This window comes from Diadema antillarum, unplaced genomic scaffold (genome assembly GCF_040938485.1).
Source record: "Diadema antillarum isolate AM-2024a unplaced genomic scaffold, OU_Dant_1.0 seq00000971_RagTag, whole genome shotgun sequence".
Classification (NCBI taxonomy): domain Eukaryota; kingdom Metazoa; phylum Echinodermata; class Echinoidea; order Diadematoida; family Diadematidae; genus Diadema; species Diadema antillarum.
Window position 1 is genome coordinate 391,456 of NW_027271814.1, and position 19,906 is coordinate 411,361.

The 19,906-nt window shown below is 39.4% G+C and overlaps 1 protein-coding gene across 1 annotated transcript; it reads left to right on the forward strand.

Moving 5' to 3' along the window:
• Nucleotides 1–515: 515 nt before the first annotated feature.
• LOC139741988 (thialysine N-epsilon-acetyltransferase-like) lies at nt 516–19,411 on the forward strand. The gene is made up of 5 exons (XM_071652553.1): nt 516–927; nt 14,602–14,740; nt 15,705–15,881; nt 16,608–16,648; nt 18,678–19,411. The coding sequence occupies exons 1-5, from the start codon at nt 817–819 to the stop codon at nt 18,891–18,893; spliced, it is 684 nt and encodes a 227-aa protein (XP_071508654.1). The 5' UTR covers nt 516–816; the 3' UTR covers nt 18,894–19,411.
• The last annotated feature ends 495 nt before the right edge of the window (nt 19,412–19,906 follow it).

Here is a 19,906-nt window from a genome sequence, read left to right on the forward strand (position 1 = left end):
ACGTGTAAATGGTAGAATCGCTATAATCTGAGCTGAGTTTAAGCGTTATAATCCTGATCCCCTCACAAATTCCTGCAAATTTCATGACTGAGTGACACAAGTTGATTCATTAGGATAACAAACACGGAGATATAATTCTAGAATATCACGTTTAAGTTAAAGAATTTTTATACTGTTTATAGCTGTGAGACCCAAAGCGCACAATCAAAAAAAGTCAAATCAAAATCTTTGTATTGTTCCCCATATAACAGCCATAGTACGTCTCTTCTTCTTTCACATTCTCTCTTCTATGCGCACGCACATAATACCCCTGAAATGCCAGTGTACTCGGTCTGGACGTAACGCAACTCACCAACCAGTGAGAGTGCAGCTGTAGTTCAGAGTTGCTGGGTGGCTATCGAAACGGACCAATGAGAGCGTCTGTCTATCCTGTATGAGCGACAAGAGTCAAATCCGCATTCCCCAAAACTATCGCAGTGTGAAGGAAAGATCACTTTTTAATCGGGAAGCACCATTGCGTTTCCACCAGTCTGTGAAATGCACTACGCATAACGAGAGCGCTCGTGGAACTCATGTATTGCAAGTGTTCGATATACGATCGGGTTCATCGCTGCAGTTCGGATTCTATCGCTCAGCTTTGATGCGCAACGGGGTACTCAGCTTTGTTCCCGCTGTCCTAACTCACACTTCGGCGCAGGCTGTCAATAACTTGCTTGCTTGGACAGAGAAAGAAGAGTTGTTAGTCGTTTTCCAAAAACTCATCGTTTACTCATACTTAATACTTACATTGATTGCTGATTGTCACAGTTATTGAAGATGGAAAGCGGCAAAACGTCCAAGATCTCAAACTTGATTACGTCGGCCTCAAATCGCTTCTTCAGAAAGAAGAAAAGTGAAACAACTCCAGCATCATCCGGGAAATACGAGGTACGTTTCACTTCACGGTGGTTTGTTTGTGTGTGTGCGTGTGTGTGTGTGTTTTTATATCATGCTGGTCATCATTTCTAAATTTACTCTTTAGCTATGGGTACTGTTTACCTTTGGGAGCAGTGATTGATACAAAAAAAAAAATGTGGGAGTGCTATGCATTGTGTAGGTCAGTTGTATCACACACACACACACACAAAAATCGTACCATATAAAAATTTTGCAATAAAGCCTGAAACATAAAAAGATGTCATTATTTTTCTAAATCAACTATGTGTATAACTGTATAGACGGTTTATTCTAGAAACGACTGTATCATCAATTTTGTTCACATTTTGTTTGTCTAAAAAGTACTTAGCAATGGTTATCCTGATTAACATCTTTACAGTAGCTGCTACCACCCCCAACTCACATTTTAGAACTATTTTTATGCACTAAAGCTGGATTCTTTACTTCATCTGCAAATGGTATATAATGGCCTTTTAAGAGTGAGGAGTCTTTCTTCCAGAAATTATAGCCGGTTTTACGTCCCATAACCGTTTCATATTTTGTAGTGTTCGATCTGTTCCGTTTCCTTTATTTCTTTTTTTTTTTGAGGAGTTGGGGTGGGGGAAAAGGAGACACATGTTTCCGCATAGCGCGCAGAGTGCAGTCATACAAACAAAACATACGTGAGGTTACTGGTCTAGGGATTTACTTGATCTTTCAACTTGATGTTCCCTACAATGTCATGAGAACAAGAAGAATGTACGCCAGTGTATCTTATTCAACGAATCGACAACATAATACACTCCGTTGGATAATCCGTGAAATAGATGCGTTTCCGACGAAATTCGAGCGAAAGTTGGTAGGTATCAGCGCTGAGGAAGGTTTAAGTTTAGAGGTCCACTACATTTTGTGGCAGGAAAATACTTGTACATGTCAATAAAAATTACTGTACCCCTCAAAGCGTCTGTCAGAAGTTATGGTACTGAATCCTTCCCATTATTCTATCTAACTCATCGAGATTACATCAAAACAAAGGACAAAACAACGACGAGTAATTACGTCACTATGTCATTTTGTTCTTTGTTGAGCCGAGGGTACAGAAAGAATATCTTAAAAGCTGTATTAGCATGGAAGGTTAAAACATACGAAGTATTTTGTTGGGTGATCCCGCTTAAAATTTCCACGCTCTGTTGCTTTATACGACTTGCACGGCTGTGAGATTTGGCAACCTTTCCCGCTTGCACTGTTTATTTTCTCACAAACCGGGGGATGGTGAAGCTTCGGGTGGGAGTGAGAGCGGTATGAAAGCTCTGCTGTTGTTCTCAAGCCCCATTCTTGGAAGCCAATTGGTTCCATGATTGGCCATGAGCAAATGATGAGAGAAGCGTCCTTGCACATTCCTTAAACCATTCACTAATACGGGACAATGAAATCCCAAATGAGACCACCAAACAATGGACTGATAAATCTATACCACCCCCGTCTCTGCATTAATGTGATGTGTTAAATGTGAGTGTCTGTATGGTTAAAGATGCGGTTCCGTGGGGAAACCATGCAATGGGAAGGCTGTCCGACTCGGATGTATTCGGCAATCCTCGTAACAAATTGTGTACAGCTTTATCACTGAGCTCTATGCAAGTACACACACACAACGCGAAGAATCTCGACCGGAGTCGAACGTTACCGATAAGCGTTTTCTTCGATGCACATAAATTTGTTAGACGGCAATTTACGATCTTACCCCACTGGTAAGCGAATGAAGATGGCCTCTTTGGTGTCAATCGAGCCAACCGGGGGGGGGGGGGGGGGGGGTTGCAAACAAGCCTGTCACCCCATTCTAATTTCTATTGGGTCTTTTCAGGGGGCAAGACACCTTGACCCGATACTAGCCCCCCCCCCCTTCTTTTTACGTAAGCGGTTGAATGCTATAGGCATTGCCGCCCCTGGATAAATAATTTTCCCTATTGTCTATTTCTGACCGAGAGTGCTTTATGTAATATTATATAACTTATCTGTAAGTCTGTGCATCACTAGCATTGAGCATGAATGACCTGTAAATCCCATGAGAGCCGAAACAGGACATTAGTCAGGGAGGAAAATACTCTGTCAAAGAGATTTAAAAAAAGTGAGTATTTACCTAGCGGTAAGAGCAAAGACAAGGCATAAAACATGAAGTTGACATGTTTTACCCAGTCCATAAAGGTAGAAATTAGTCATACGTGTGGGAAGTGAGATAGAGGCCCTATGACCCCAATCATAAGAGAATCAATAGGGCATTAGAAATGATGTCAAAGGTTCTGTTTACCTTTGTGAGCAGTGATATGAAAAAAAAATGTTCAAGATATCACTTTTGATGCATATGTGTAGGTCAGTTGTATCACAAAACATCCTACCATATAACATTTTTGCAATAAAGCCTGAAATATAAGGAGACATCACTATTTTTTGTTATTAAACCATAACTGTAGACGGTGTAGTCTTGAAACATTTTATTCTAACTATTGTTCACATTTTGCATATTTAACAATTCTTAACTTCGATTTTACTGGTTCAAATTTTTACATTGGTTGTTTCTATCCCTAGCTCACAGTTTAGAACTATTTTGAAACGCTAATGTTGGGTTTTGTTTCATCTGCAAATGGTAAATTATACCTTTGAGGTGTTTGGTCCGGTCTGTGAGAGGAAGAGGAGTATTAACGGTGGAGTTAAGCAAATATCGGGTACTAGCTGCGAGTTCAGATACTTTGCCCAGCACAGAAGAGCAGGAATGCACGAATAATAGGGGAGTGTTGATAATAAGTATTGCCTTGGATTTACACCTTGACCAGGGTGACAGTGTTAATTGCTTCACTAGGATGACATAATGTTTATGTACCCCCAACCTTCACTTCTGTCATGACGATTTTTATTTACATAAATATTTGTTTTAACACTTCCATGTGCTAATCTATATAATCAAAATGTGCTTGCTTCTATTGTTTGCAGCTCCGTATACGTATTCAACTTTGCAACAATTTAAAGTAACTTAAATCCAACAGAAATATTTTCTCACTGAATTCAGTAAACAATTAAACAAGGAAGTTTGTTTGTTTGTAGTTAGCACTGCTGATTACAGTTTATCTACAGTATTCTCTCTCTCTTTTTACATATCGGCAAAACTTATAACGATATCTAGTTAGTTCTGTTATCTGTTGGATTTCTTTGATTTGATTTGTTTCCGCATTCAATCTAATACAAATTGAATATAAATATCAAAAGCACTAAACACAAAATAACAAGTGCAGTGATTTAAGTTATAACATTACACAAATAGATAATCATAAACAATTGTATTGAGCAGTAAAAACATAATAATGCAATAAGGTGTATAGTATTTTCTAGTGAATAGCAGAGATAATTGCATGCAGCTTGAAATGGATGGAACCTCATTAGGCGTTTTCACATCAGCCCGATAAAAATCCAAGCTCGAGATATTTTTTAATTTCCCAAGTCAGAAAATAGCGCGCTATTTCGAAACATCGGGCTGATGTAAAAACGCCTATTCTGTCCTGTTATTAATAATTCATAGTGCCTTGGTTGTCGCGCAGGTGCTAAGATATGTTTGTTTGTTTGTTTGTTTGTTTGTTTGTTTGTTTTTTAGTTATTCTCATGTCTTTTGGGGAATACCAACCAAGAAAACCATGTTTAATTCCCAGAAAATTATGTTTAATTAAAAGAAAATGCGGAAGTTGATTAAAAACTTTCGCGAAAAAATAGCAATACGATATCGGTATGAACGTAATGTAGTTTAGAACTTGTTTTAAAGTTTTAACTTTAAAACAAGTTTTAAAGTCAAAGTATATATGATTGGCATATAGACTATACAGATCATGCTTGCCCTTCGTAAAACTTCAATCATTACAAATGGGAAATTGGTAAAAATTACGTTTCCTTGCATTCCAGATTGGAGCCTTTGATGCGAATGACATGATTACCTTGTCTAATTTTCATGTAATAATTTTCAGTAATTTTGCTGTTTTGTGAAATGTTATGGCTAGTTTGGAAAATTTCTAAGATATTTCAGGTAAATTTTAATGGAACTGTTAGCGGTTTATTTGGCTTGCCACAATTCTACGTATGAATTTTTTTTTTTAATTTAATGTTTCTACGAGATATTACCGCCATACTTTCAGAAATCATATTGTTACCAATGAAGTATTGTGGAGATGTCCCTTTTATTCATTCATTTTTTTTTTTCATTTTGTTGTCTGGGGCCCGATGTAAGATGTTGCCATTTTCGTGACATAGACAGGTGGTATGGTGCGCTGCAGAACAAAAACAACAGACTCAGCAAGGCGTATAAACAAAGTACTAAGGATTGCCACAACGATCAATACATAGCAAAAGGGAATGCAGACTGTACATTATACTTCTTTGCTGAATTGTTTCCTTTATTTCGTTTGTCTTTCTTCGATCGGTTCTCTTTAAAGTTGGACTACAGGTCGTACAGAAAAACAAAAGAAAAAATCCTTTGTTTAGCAGCGCGTAGCTTTTTACTAGTAAACGCTTCGACAGGTAGCGACGTGGGGTGTAAAAAAGCGGATTCGGTTGATAGATCAATTGATTTCATATTGCCCACGTGATGATAATGGTTACTTACCATACGAGCTGGTGTTGATCCTTACGTAGGACGAAAAAAAAAGTGGTTTGACTCGGGTTTTGTTGAGGATTTTCCTAATTTCATTCAGTCGCTCCCCGACACAAATTCATGCACAAGCTATGAATGAGTGGAAACTCGCAAGCCTGATGGGCGTTTCAGGTTAGATTTCCCTCAGGTATTACTAATCTTGACACGCTGAATTACATGATTTTGCCAAAGAGAGCATAGTGAACGGAATGTCATCCAGGGTCCAATAAATGGCACATGCACGGACTTTCCCCAGCTCAAATCTTACAGCGAATGTCGAAAACAGGAGGAACGAAAACAAACGAAGAGCTGCACAATACCTTTAGACTATATATTTTAATTGGTCACTAGGATTATAAAAAGGGGGAGCATGCACTATTTATGATACTGGAAGTATAAACATAATGATATTACGATGTATTTATCGCGTCTTCAAAATTAATGCTACTAAAAAATATTTATTTTTTCTGGAGGTGGGGGGGGGAGGGATAGGTGCCATTGGAAAGAAATCTGCCTTCAAAACACATATACTGTTGGAGCTATGGTAGTTCCATGCGCAAACCAAGAATTTGTTGTCTTCTGTCACTTGCAATCAGAGTGACGTCATAAAGGTTCACAGTTTGCGCAGGGCCTTAGGGTGGCATCGTGGATAAACACTGCCTTTGCTATAGATTCGAACCTACGACCCACACTATGTGTAACCAGGGAGGTTTCTTCTCACCTCCCTGGTGTAACCACTACAAGCTTTGACATCTTCATCCGCACCGCGGGCGAAGCATACGGAGGCATGCAATGAACGCTTTCATAATTTTGAAGAATACCATGAAACTGATCGGGCATTGCTTGCAATAAGAAATAAAAAAGAAATCTGGACAGTATATCAAACCCGCACGTGTGATCGAAATCACGTGCACCCCTTAAACACAGCTCTCATTCACTCTGTAAAGAGCTTTACTAAAATACAAAAACTTTACTCGAGCGTTTCGATTTTACAGGCCGTAACGGATTGGACCGCATTACTGGCGAGAAGAGATTATAGGTTGAGACCTTGCGGTTATAAACCCACAATCAATAAATCGATATTTCGTATGGCCCAACGTCGGTATTGTCAGATTTCGCGCTAATAGAATGCATTATGTTGTTCTTTGCCGTCGGTTTCATGTATAAACTAATCATTTGCACGCTTTATTGACGAAATAACGGAGAGATAGTAAGAAAAAGATCGTTAAGACGAGATTAACTTGCAACTGATCTTATCCTTAAAAAAAGTTCTTTTCCAATGTCTTTCTCTTCCCTTTTCTCAGAGCAAAGACTATAAATCCTCTGATTTTTTAAAGTGTTGATTTATATTAGTACATGTGTAAATGTCGATGTTTGATGTTTTATTGTAACTATCACATCTACGTTTCTCTGTAGCCAACATTTTTCTGTACCTCATTAAAATTGCTTTGAGGGGAATGCGTATAACAAGCCTTGCTTTTTAGCTTCACCTCAATTTTCAACATTAATTGAATATTATCCATCTTTCCTTGGCAACTTATAATTGTGATTATATTATATTTTGATACATTTAGAATATATACATTCTTTTATTTTCCAGGAGCATATGTTTTGCAAATTCATATTTTCTGTTTAAAGTGAAAATGAATAAATGAATAATGCCAGAAAAGTGTTTGATAGTGCAAATTCAACGAGTTTCCATGTTGTGTGTTGTTTATACAGTATACAACAGAAACATGCGTGTATACATTTACAGGGCCTAGGTACCCCTCAAGCTATATATAAAAAGAAAGCTTTATGTTATGTAGAACCGACGTAGGAATAATTATTTTCCCAACCTGTGCATCACGCCATTAGTCATCTTCATTCTTTTAAAAGACGAACGTTAACAAAAGAAAAAGCATGATCAATCACCATAATTATGCTTTGTCGGATTGGTGTGCTATCAAAGGTACAGGTTCTATTATATGTGACAACGTTAGAGAAACCGAACTAGCACGGGAATTTTTTGTATCGTCTGACATTTTTTTTTTTCATTGTTGTTTGCTACCATCCCTCGTTGGAATTAAGGTATTTCGAGCAGAAGAAAAGAATAAGGCAAGCAAAAAACGTGAAATCTCTGTGGCGCTTTGGAATCAAGAACTTTGTTAACGGTCTCAGTAATTATCGATCGTTAGGCGTAGCTAACGCGGGGTCATTCGCAGGGTACGTGATTTTCTACATTCCTTTTGGAAGCACGCTGACCCAGATAATGCTAGAGGTTCATGTGGCTCCCGACAGCAAGTGAAAGTTGATTTATTCAAAGTATCATATGCATGCAATATCAAGAAATCATATTGAAATATGAAGACAATAAAGACCAAATATCTGCGTTGCGATATTGTGGTAAGGAATACATTGCTACATAGATATATTTAAAAGGACTGATTCTAATCATACATAATTATGTATACATGTCGCAAAAATGATATTAGAACGACACCACTAATCATCGCTGTCACTCGTTAGCGTCAGATTGCATGTTGCTTCATAACCAAGTGACCATTTCTGTAGTTTATAATGATTTATTATGTTTTCCTAAAGCCTGTAGTAACAACATGTTTCTTTCACATGTTCCCTCCTGTCCAACCAATATCATGTTCCATAACAAGACATTCACCTAAACGTGGCTAGGTCGGGCAATTCTTCGGCGGCAAGCTCTATAGTTGTTAAGTACAACTTTTGTGAACAAAGTATGTATAAAGTCTGAATACATTACAGAACCGGCCTATCACAAGTCCCTGCACCATAATAAGCTCGTCGCCTGCCTATTGAACACAGAAATCAATAATTATTTTTCCCTGCATTAACTTTTTCCATTGGGACCAATACAAAGCTGCGTGCGCCGTGAAAGTAACAATGAATGAAATTGATGATGTCGATGGGTGGTTAATGAACTCTTCTTACTTCGGGGAGTTGGATCAGGAAGAAGAGGGAGAAATAAAGGAAAAGAAATTGGAAAGAGAAGCCAGAAAAGAACGGTAAGGAGACGTAAGCACAGCAGGTGAGACTATAATTAACTATTATCCTGAGGTCCTTGGGTTCAAGTCCGGGGGGGCTATTACTCCCGGCGGCGATACCCTATATCCTCATCGTCATGTCCTTCGGAGGGCCATAATCCTTCGTTTCCCTGGTTGCATTGCTTACAAGCATTCACTGCATGATAACTAAATGCCGACACATTCCATAAGAATAGGATAATGATTAGACCTTCTTCTATAAACAGACCACAAGTCACACGTATACAAAGCACTTGTCGAATGACTTATGCAGTATTGAAGAATATGTTTCTGGTGTTAAATTACCAAACGGTAAGACCCCAACAAAATATGAGTAGAAATATAGATAATGCAGCCTCAGCACATTATTTTACTCTTGAAACGACGCTTTGTTTGTCATTGACATATATCAAGGCGAAAATTAATTCTAATGACGAAAATATTCCACAAACTATGGAGAGAGATACTCTGTTCTTTTTTTATTCCTCTGACACAAACAAGATAGTACATTCCATCTTGTAGAACGCCCATCAAAGGAATTTGAATACACAATAGGTAATAAACAGTCCCATTTCTTGTTAGTTCCTATGAGTATCACGTTGGTTTCCTGCATGGCATTTTCCAGCTTAGCTTTCTGATAAAGACTGGTCAACAAGAAAATGAGTATAACACGGATGATAGATTTTCACAGGGATGGGAACATAAAGAATGTTCCACTCGAGGCGTTTGTGAACAGCGTGGAACCTTACCTTCGGCGTATAATATAATGCCCTGATATCAAAAGTTGATCGTCTGTTTTATTACATGGTTAAGTCAGTGTACCCATGGACCTACTGCAGTTTTTGTTTTTGCTTGTTTTTATACTAGGTTCAAGGTGCACCACACGGTTATAGCTGTAGCTTTATCTCATCTCTAACACAAAAACACTGCTAAATCCAGTCGTCTAGTGCTAGCTTTGCATAGAACATGGTATCTATTCACTCTGTTGCGCGTGAAATAACATTTCATTGCTTATACTGTTGTCTGTTATTTTATTTAATGGGAGGACGCACTGTTCCCATACACTCTTACGTGATCATGGGGATTGTCTAGCCCAACATTGTCCGCCATTTGAATCGAGCCATGAAGTCATATTGGGAAGTAAATCAACATCGACTAGATCGAGTAATGTGGTGTGAGGTTACATCTAATTTTCCTCGATGACCTGTTACAGTTTCCACCTACAACATTCATTGATTATATATATATATATATATATATATATATCATATATATATATATACTCTCTAAAAAAATCGAGTGAAAATTTTCACTCTTGAAGTAGTGAATACAAAAAATAGTGAATTTAGAGTGAAATTGAAGTGAATTTTGAGTGAAAATGTTCATTTTCACTCGTTTTAGAGTGACGTCAGGGATCACTCCAAAGTCTTCGAGTGATCCCTGACGTCACTCCAGAATGAGTGAAAATGAACATTTTCACTCGAAATTCACTCCTATTTCACTCTAAATTCACTATTTTTTTGTATTCACTCCTTCAAGAGTGAATATTTTCACTCGATTTTTTTAAGAGAGTATATATATATATTATATATAATATCAATGATTATAGATCTTCATGCGTATTTTCAGATATCAATTCACGTAATCTCATTGTGGTTTTGTGACATGTGCTTCGGAATTCTTAGACTACATAATGTTATAAAATGAATGTTTAAAAGCTCGTATCGATAACCGCCAGATTGTGTGGCTAACCCGTTTAAGTGATTGAAAAGGTTTGTTGGGAAGTTAAACCCAAACCATATCGAGAATTTTCTCACGCATATCCTTTGATTCATTTCCTTCTAAAATCGAACAGCAGTTGTGTAAACTGCAAGTTAAGGTCGGACGGCACTGTGAACTAACTCTGCCATGGTACTCACTATGATTAACTTTGTATGAGGTCTAGTGTATTCTTTCATTCAGGTAGTTTATTGAAGGGTTTGAAGCAGGGAATGTAGGAAGGCTAGGTCGAGTTGTCGAGAGTCGAGGTAGACTTGTACCTTTGAAGCATAGTTTATAGCAAGGGCTTCGGAGCGTATAGAGTTCTAAGTGAATTTCAGTCAAAGAAAGGGGAAAGACGCCCATGGAGAAATTTCTAAACTTTAAATAGGTTCAGTCGATTGCAACTAGTCTCACCACATAAGATTAAGTAGGCCAAAAAAAGGGGGGGGGGGGGTTGGGGTAAAGCGACGCCGGAAATAGGGGGCCTACAGCATTGACATTGCACAGAGCTAGTGAGGTTCTCAAGCCTTTTGGAAGCTTAGAGTGTTCTTTTCATCCTTCCCATAAACCAAACATTTATAGACAGGGCAGACGGTTTTGGGGTAAAAGCTGACTGATGTTAATGTAGTGAGGCGTACTCTTTGACGCCATAAAGCCAGTATCTAGTGACAAGTCTGCTTCCGCATGGAGCATCTGTACAAAATGTATATTATACTGGTAGTTTCTTTTCGTGTCGGTCTTCTTATTTGCGCAGAATGACTTGGACAGCTTTATCAATTAATTAACGCAAACAAGTCGGAAGAGAGTTTAACCCTTCCTGTGCGAAGGATTTTTGGCATTGTGCGAAAACCTTGTGGAGTTTTCTGCGCTTATCTGCATCAAAAGCACACAAATTCAGGGTTAAAAAATGTAGGTCAACTTCTCAAGCTGTCCACACGTGCGAACAAATCACATGCCTTTACAGCTATGTGGCCAAATTTCCCTTTGCAGGAGAAAGAACGAAATGAGCTCACTAACAAGCCTATTGGGATATAGCAGAAATCGGGAAAATGTGTACTAAATAGTGATCTCTTAGAGCTACGATGCTTGACTGATTTTGTAATTATATTGGTATGTACTCGATTGGCTGCAGCGCTGCTGTGTTTTGTTGTTGCGTCGTGTCTTCCCGCCTGCTTTCTTGGGCCATTAAAGTTTTACGCCAAAGGTTTAACTTGCTGAACCTCAAAGAAAATTACGGATAAGCCTCTCTTAAATAGCTCAAAAGCGACCAGGAACCAAACACTTTCGTCTCAACTTCTGTTCTTTAGTGTCTGATGTGCCCCCACCCCCCCCCCCCCCCGCCATTGGTAAGCTCCTTTCTGTCCTATAGCAGATGGGCTAAATACACCAACCAAACTGTCTCATTTTACACTGTTATGTGCTTATCATCCATGCAATCTTATTTTGGTCGACGCAACAGTTTCAGCTATAACTTTTTTTTTTTAATGTGACCTCCTGTTTCTTGCTATACGTTGTCGTAAGCCTATTTTGTCTTTATGCTCATGTACCCACATAATACGAGGTAAAACGCATTCAGCCATTTTAGTTGTTCTCGTTATACAATCTACGGTACTATAACATGATTTTCAGATGGGTAATCTATTTGGCTGCGTGTCACATAGAAGATTATTTTTACTTACCGATTGATAGTGCTCACGTGCCTTTTACATTTATTGTTATCCTGAAATTCCTTACGTGTGATCCCCTCGATCGTCTGTAAACAAAGGTTGATTTTTGAATACTTACACTCAGGTCTTATATACTGGCATCTTCCCTGCCTCGATCTGCTCTTGGGATCCTGCACGAGACAACGTGTGCACGTGTTCGGAAAGTATTCCACGTCGAGAAATTCATCATGGTTCCATGGTTTAGACCACCGAACTCTCGACTGTGAGGTTCTTGGTTCGATCCAGTCCGCTGGTACCAATTAGGCCAGCGCTGTGCCAAGACAGTAATTACCAATGCATACTGTCCTTCACTGGAGACTCGGGGCCGTCATCACCGTGGTAGCTTGCTCGTTAGAGCCTTCCTAACATTAATTAAATCCACCTCCTGCCGGCTAAAATCCAAGGAAATTTAGACATTTAAGTCGGAGACTGAGTTTTATGGCTACAAGGCATCGCGATATGTTCATAAACGAATGATTATGGACAGCAAAAATTATACATCAGCAGTCATAAAATCAACAATGGAAAACACGTAAAAGACATCCATGAACCTGGCAGTCAAGGCAGCACTTTCGGGTTGGGAGAGACAATAAAAAAACAACAACAACAAAGAAACAAACAAACAAAGTGCGTACATATCGCTTGATGATTATTCATGACATCGCGAAAGAAATCAGCCACGCCTAAGAAGGTGTAGAATTTTTTGAACAGCTGCTCCACTTTTGTTTACGCGCATTCCGCGAAGAACTCACACCTGTGATCACAATAGATCAACTCATCTTTGTGAATTCTCAACGAAAGTGCTAGACAACACATAGCAAGAGGCATAAGGAGAGTGAGGGGTAAATGGAAACACTACAGTTGCCAGGGACCATTTTTATTTTCTTCGCGAAAGCCATTCACCTGATATTGAAGGCTGAGGATGCTTGATTATTGGAGAGACTCTTTGTGTGTGTGTGTGTGTGTGTGTGTGTCTGTTTGTGTCTGGAGCAGATGCTCAAAACATGAACAACTTTTAAGTGAAAAAAACCCTCCCCCGATATATAGAAAATAAATGTGTAGGCTGCTGTTTGAGGCTGCTTTGAGGATTAGAATGGGATTTAACTAGACAATATGCTGGAATTTTTTAGAACCGGAACAAAATACGTGGGCCCATGATGTATACTTTGAAAACAGATATGAAATACCTTAACTCATTAGCTTTTTTACGCAGTTCTTCTAAAGGGACTGTGTAAAGCAATTGCATGTTAACCTGAGTTAATTTTTATTCATAATAATCTTATCATCACCAGTAGACGGTGCGACTATATTGATTTGGAATAGTGATTTTGATGGCTTTATTTCATAGGACATCCCCGATAATTGTGTTGCTGCAAATTTCTTTTGAGCTTCTTTCTTTCTTTCTTTCTTTCTTTCTTTCTTTTTCTTTTTTTTTTTTTTGGTCGTCGGAAACGGATGATTCTATGATTAACAATAGCCTGATTCATCAATGATAGTCACATTATGAAGGCCAAGTGAGTTTAGCCGTACTGATGTTAGACGAACTGGGAAGTAGACCACCTGATATTAGACCAAGTTGCAACAAACTAATCGGTCTATTGTATATATGCCATAATTTGCCAAATCAGAACACGGGGGTGAATGTAACCAGAAGAGAAATCATTTCCGCGTTTTAAGCTATATACATGCCTTTTGTTTCAACTTCAATCATGTACCACAGTGAGTGCAAGACTTGGGTTTTGTATAGCAACGAAAAAGGAGTAAAAAATAACAGGTAGCATGTTCGGTATAGATGTACTTGTAAGGGGGACTATGATAATTATGCATTTGCTATGCAATGAAAGTTACAAACAGCGCATTCCGGAAGTCTCCCATGAGTCAAAGACCATTCATAACGTGCTTAAAGGTTCTTGCATGACGTAATCACACAATAGTAATCCCTGCATGGGTAAATAGCGCTCTTCACAAGTAGTAAGAAAAGGTTTTGCATAGTTTGAGGAAAAGAACGAAATTCTCGTTCAACCGCACGGCGTTTCGTTCAATAGCATTCGGGTTTAACGCTTTAATTGGCGCCACAAAAGAGATGACGAAATACCATTTCCTCCAAAGGAATGTTTAGCTTTCCTTGTTTCGACAGGCATACACCTGTACACAGGCAGTGAAACAGTTCCAGCTCAGGGAACATTCGAAAGGAATGAGCATCTGCAGCAGTATTTGACTATTTGCATGTCAAAATATCGACCGATTATAGGGTGTTATATTATGGACATCTTTAACCACCAAAGTCTTCCTTAAAAGTGATTTTGCTAGTAAATGATCATCTTATTTTCCTCATATCAAGGTCATTATCTTATTTTTCATTCTTTTTAACTTCACGTCTTAACTCGTTGTTTTTTTATTCTATTCAGATAGAAAGTACTCAGTAAAAGATTGAAGAATGTTCCCGTAAACACATAATTACCTCTTACAGAAGCCTTTAATGATTACGATTCACTCTTTTTTCTTCTCTTTGCAGGCAGCCAAAAAGGAGCGGAAAATGACGAGATACCTCATACGGCAGGGTCATGCTGGAGACTGTCCTCAAATTTCCGTCCTCATGAAGAAGTTGGCAGCCAGCGAAGATTACGGAGATCGGGTGGAAGTCACGGCGGAAGGTATGTCGTACTCTACAGTAATTTTTCACTCGCAAAATGTCACGTGATCTATAGGGGACACTCGTAAGCTCTGTTATCTGATTTGCCATGAAATGACGGAAGTAACCAGGATGTGGACTTATTCCTTGACTGTATTCGCGATGACCAAATCCAAAGCCATACAAAATAATCAGTTTGGTAATTTTTCAGCTTTGTTTTTGTAGCATGCCGCATATTTTGCTTCGCGTGCAATATACACCAGAAAATTGCACACTGCCAATTCTCAACATGGATTAGTCTGCGCTAAGTCTTCAAAGCCGAGCCCATGACGTTTATATGACAAACCAATACAATCTGGTCATCAGAGGTAGACGGGACCACTGAAATGGAGTTCATATATGGACACATGATGTAATTCCATCACTATGTGTCTGATATCATTATAACAATGTAATCAGTGCTTACAAAGGCATAATGCCATAATTATACTGCACAGTCTGTATGTAATTATGGAAACATAATTCATACAAGCATTTCAATATTCTGATATGAACAGCATAATCAACAAAAAATTTTACATATTCCGTCGTGTATAAGTATACTCAGAGTGCATTTTACATTAATTTTATTGTTGGAATATGCCGACTTGTTTGGTAAAATATGAGGAGTGAGGGAAATTGTACATTTTTATCTCAAAACTGCAAAACGACTATGTTAATCCACGCCTAAACAGTAATAAGTGCTGTAAATTGAAATTGAAACATTTTCAGGTTGATGGATTCTGCCACGTTGTGCATTAATATAGCCAGCTTGTTTCTTTATCAGTAATGTCTCGCCAATAAATACTCTTTAGTTTTGATACACGCTGACGTGTCTACCATTTTGTGAGGGTGTGATGTGAGAGGGATCATGTTATTAAATATATGGGTATTTACAGGTGTCAGACCTGTAACAGTACAAATTGCCTTCTTTTTCCTTGCTACAGATCTCCGTCGAGATGGCTTCGGTGAGAACCCCGTGTTCGAGTGCATCGTTCTCGAAGACAAGGAGGCGAACGAAGAGTCCTCCATCTTGGGTTACGCCCTCTACTTCATGGGGTACTGCTCATGGAAAGGGCGCCTCCTCTATCTGGAAGACGTTTACATCAATGCAGACTATAGAGGTTTGTCTCAATGTTTGTATTCCCTATAATACACAGTGCTTATGGTAGGCCATCGACTGGGAATCCCGTAGCATTTCGGGAAAAAAAGTCTACACACTTTGCTATCGGAGCCGAATATCGAGCCGCTAGTTTCTGTCGGCCAAATTTCCAGAGTCTAAGATATTGGTAGGGTTCATTCTGTAATTCACGTCTATGCACACTCAACTAAAACAGAGCTGATGGGCAGTCCTATTCTTACAGGGTTCCTTTCGTCGGATATCTGAATGGGCAGTAAATGAAGGTCGAGTCACATGAAGAGTCTCTGTCAATAGTATAGGCCTATCTGTCAATCGCCCATAACGCACACATGCTTTCTTATGGACACTTTCCTCCCTACCCCCCCCCCCCATCTTTCTCTCTTATTCTGCCAATTATTGTGTCCTTTCGTTTGAGTCTCATATAGTCAGACTGAATGTATCCGCTATTGACATGCGACGGCGGAACCGGAAGTGATGGTCTGCTCTCTCATGAGGGCGTTCCAGGTTTATATTCCTGGTTTCACACTTGTAAAAAAGTTTAACACAGGCAAGATTATAAATACTAAGAAAAATATATCAGTAAAACACAATGAGGTATAAGATTGTGCGTAGACGTGTAATTTTATAGATAATTATTGTCAGTTATCAATTAATTTGTTTTTCGTACAGACGAAAGAGAAAACCTACTTTTGATCTGTTTTGTTCACAGGAACTGGCCTTGGACTCGCACTTCTTCACACAATAGCCAGGGTAAGTCACATTTGTATTCATGAACCTTTTGCTGCTTTCAACAAAACACATGCATATAAGAACACACACATTATGTATAATATCTACATATATATCATTTACTTTCTATTCGAAACTAACATTTCAGCGGGTCTTAGTCTCGATTTCTTATGATACAGTCAGTGGAATAGCTTTCTTCGTCACTCATTTCCATGTTTATGAGAATGATCAGTCACACAAGCTGGTGATGTGACGTAATCATTGTCCTCCCGCACCTTGAATAGTCTCTTCTTGGTATCATTGATTAGTTTATTCTATTGCACCGTGAATCGGAGCGCCACCAGCTTTTTTCAAGGGGGTGCGTTTATACTAACGCACCATCCCCCCCCCCCCCCCCCGCCCCGTGACGCCCAAGGTGACTGTAGCTTTGTGACTGAGGCGAATATGGGAAATGGGGCGAGTTTCAGAGAATGTCAAAATGGACATTGCCTTGAAAAACTTCTCCCACGCTCCCTTGTCCCTCTCTCCCCTGTCCCTCTCTCCCCTTTCTCATTTCTTTTCCTGAATATCTCTTTTTCTATTTCCCCCCCCCTCTCTCTCTCTTTTCTGTCTCTTCCTCTCTTTTATTCTCTTTTTTCTGCATCTATCTCTCTCATTGTCTGTCTGCGCGGTATTCATTATGCAATACGGTGCTTCATTCTGCCCTTTAAACCTAATCCACTCACATAATACGTCATTTTCAGCGATTTCCATACCAATTATTCTGAAGAGGTATGAGAAGGACAGCATATCCTTCACCGCCTGCTCACCACCATTATGTTCTCTCTGTGGTTTTTAGGTCTTTTGTCAAACTTCGAGAAATGCCTACTCTATTTGCCTCTAACTGACATTTCTTCTGCATTATCATTAATGTAGTCCGTCTCATTGGTGTTGAGGTCACCACCTTGTATACCGTCAATAACTCTCATTGGTTTCTTTATCATTCCGTAGAAGCAGTACATAATAGACGTTATATAGGCCCTACTTTTACACACATGGCGAGTGCAAGAAATAATAGTTATAGAAACAAATTGAGCAAAACAATCGATTTCAGTATCGGATCACCTTTTATTTGCAGTCCTTTGGTTTCCGTCCTTGAATACAAAATAAATACCTTTCTCAAGTTGAAATAAGGTGCATGACTGACGTTTAAAAAGAACCGAAATCGATTCATGTATGGTAATGAGTCTCCATGTACCTTAGATATGACTGTATAACTTTTTAAAGACAGCGCTGTGATAAATTTGTATGTATCAGAGATATGCGAGATTTTTGGACAGTTTGGTCACTTGCAACATAATGCGCAAAAGATGGCGACCCCGTGTGGTTCGCCCTCCGTGGGTCTAGGTGCTTTCACGGAAGCACGTGATCATGTAATCTTCCATCTTCTTTCTTTTCACTTTCTGCTCTCATCTCCTCTTTCTATTCTAATGCCAGACATCTCCGAACTTTTACCTCGTTTCCCGCTTATCTATCACAAATCCTCTCCATTCAGTTGATTCATTCCCCGGTCACTGTCTTTCTCTGTCCGTGACACTTGTTACAGCCCATACTATTTTCCCTGCTTAGATTAAAAAAAAAAAAAAAGTTCAATTGAGACACGAAAACGAAAGCTGAACATGGATAATGATAATTTGTGCATGGAACTTCACATTCATAAAAGAACTATAGCTGCTTCTAAACCTGTACACGTTTGTTAATGTGTGTGTGGGGGGGGGGGGGCTGTAGCATTGTAGATATGATTTCGGACTCGCAAACAGGACAAATTGCAGTCCCGATTCATTTCTATTGAAAAGTTATTCAGATATGTATAAATCTATACCCGGTACCTAGCAGTGGTTGGGTAAGGATAATAAAATGCCTCCAGGTAGAGCAGCGAAATTAATGCCCTTACATTAGAAAGCCGAATACCATTCCGTCTTCATCGCTATTTTTGGTTCTCACATACGTAGTCTTGCTCTGTAGAAATAATTTCTCAGTGGTTTCGTTCTCTGTGTTTCGTGATCTTTAGATATCAGAAGAGAGAGGCTGTAAGGCCATTCAAGGCACTGTGGTGGAGTGGAACACCGACGTGATGAAGCTCTACAAGAGGATAGGAGCGCGAGACATGACCGAGAACGACAAGTACCATCTCGTAGCCATCAGCCGCGGGGAAGTCTCCCGGTTCTCCAAAGCAAAGTTACCCGTCTTCCACAACGGCTCGCAAATTGTCACGTGCGACCTGTGAACCCTTGGATTTGAACATTTCAAACGCACAGCAAGTTTCTGTCGACGAGAACTTCGCGGTGGTATTAATGCGCGCAGTTTGGGAATGTCAGAGAATGTTGTTACGACATCGAGTGACAAGCTTCGTCGTGACCTCAGCTCAGATGTGAACGTTTGTCATGGGAGTGGTTTAACTCCTCAACCAGCCAATAGAGTGGGGGGATTCAGCAAGCTCCCCGGGATTTGATGGTAGGCCTACACCTGAGCTTTTAAAGGTTCAAGAAAGAGGTGCAAACTTGCTGCAACCTCAAAGCAGAGCGTTGGCAACAACGAACTTCAGCGATGAGGAAAATGACGGGAAGAGTAAAGCCTGTGAGATGGGCAATGAAGTGATGTAAAAAAATAATAATAAAAAAGGATCCGAGAAGGGACTCCGGAAGCAGGGATTATGTCATGATATAGGACAAGTACGAAGAGACAACGAATGATCATTGTTGTTTGTTGTCCAAGCAACCTATAGCTAGACTTTCGTTTTCAACATATATTATCATGCTATCACGGTGAATTGAATGTGGACAAAAGGGATGACAAAATCCGAACTCCCAAATTATCTCTTTGCGGTGTACACAGGACCGACCCGTCTGAATAGCAGGTAACAACTACAGATAATCATTCTGTTTCCAAGGTTACTGACCCCGGGAATCATCCAAGGGTGAATGTCTACGATTTTTATGTTGAGTATCTGTATGACTGGAAAAGTAGAATGTGACTGTGGCGATGATAAGATTATGACGGCCGTCACGTTTTGTTCCACAAGCACGATAAACGGTGCAATCAGTAATTACTATCGCCGTGTGGACTTTCATCTGCCAACTGTTTCCGCCCGGCACACTGCGGTACCAGTGGCGCAAAGTTGGTCAGGCGATCATCACGTGTTTACGGAAGATGTGTTTGTGTAGACAGTTCGATAATCATTACATTCGCTTAATTCAACTTACATACTGGTTGTGATGCCGGTCTCTCTGATCGAAGAAG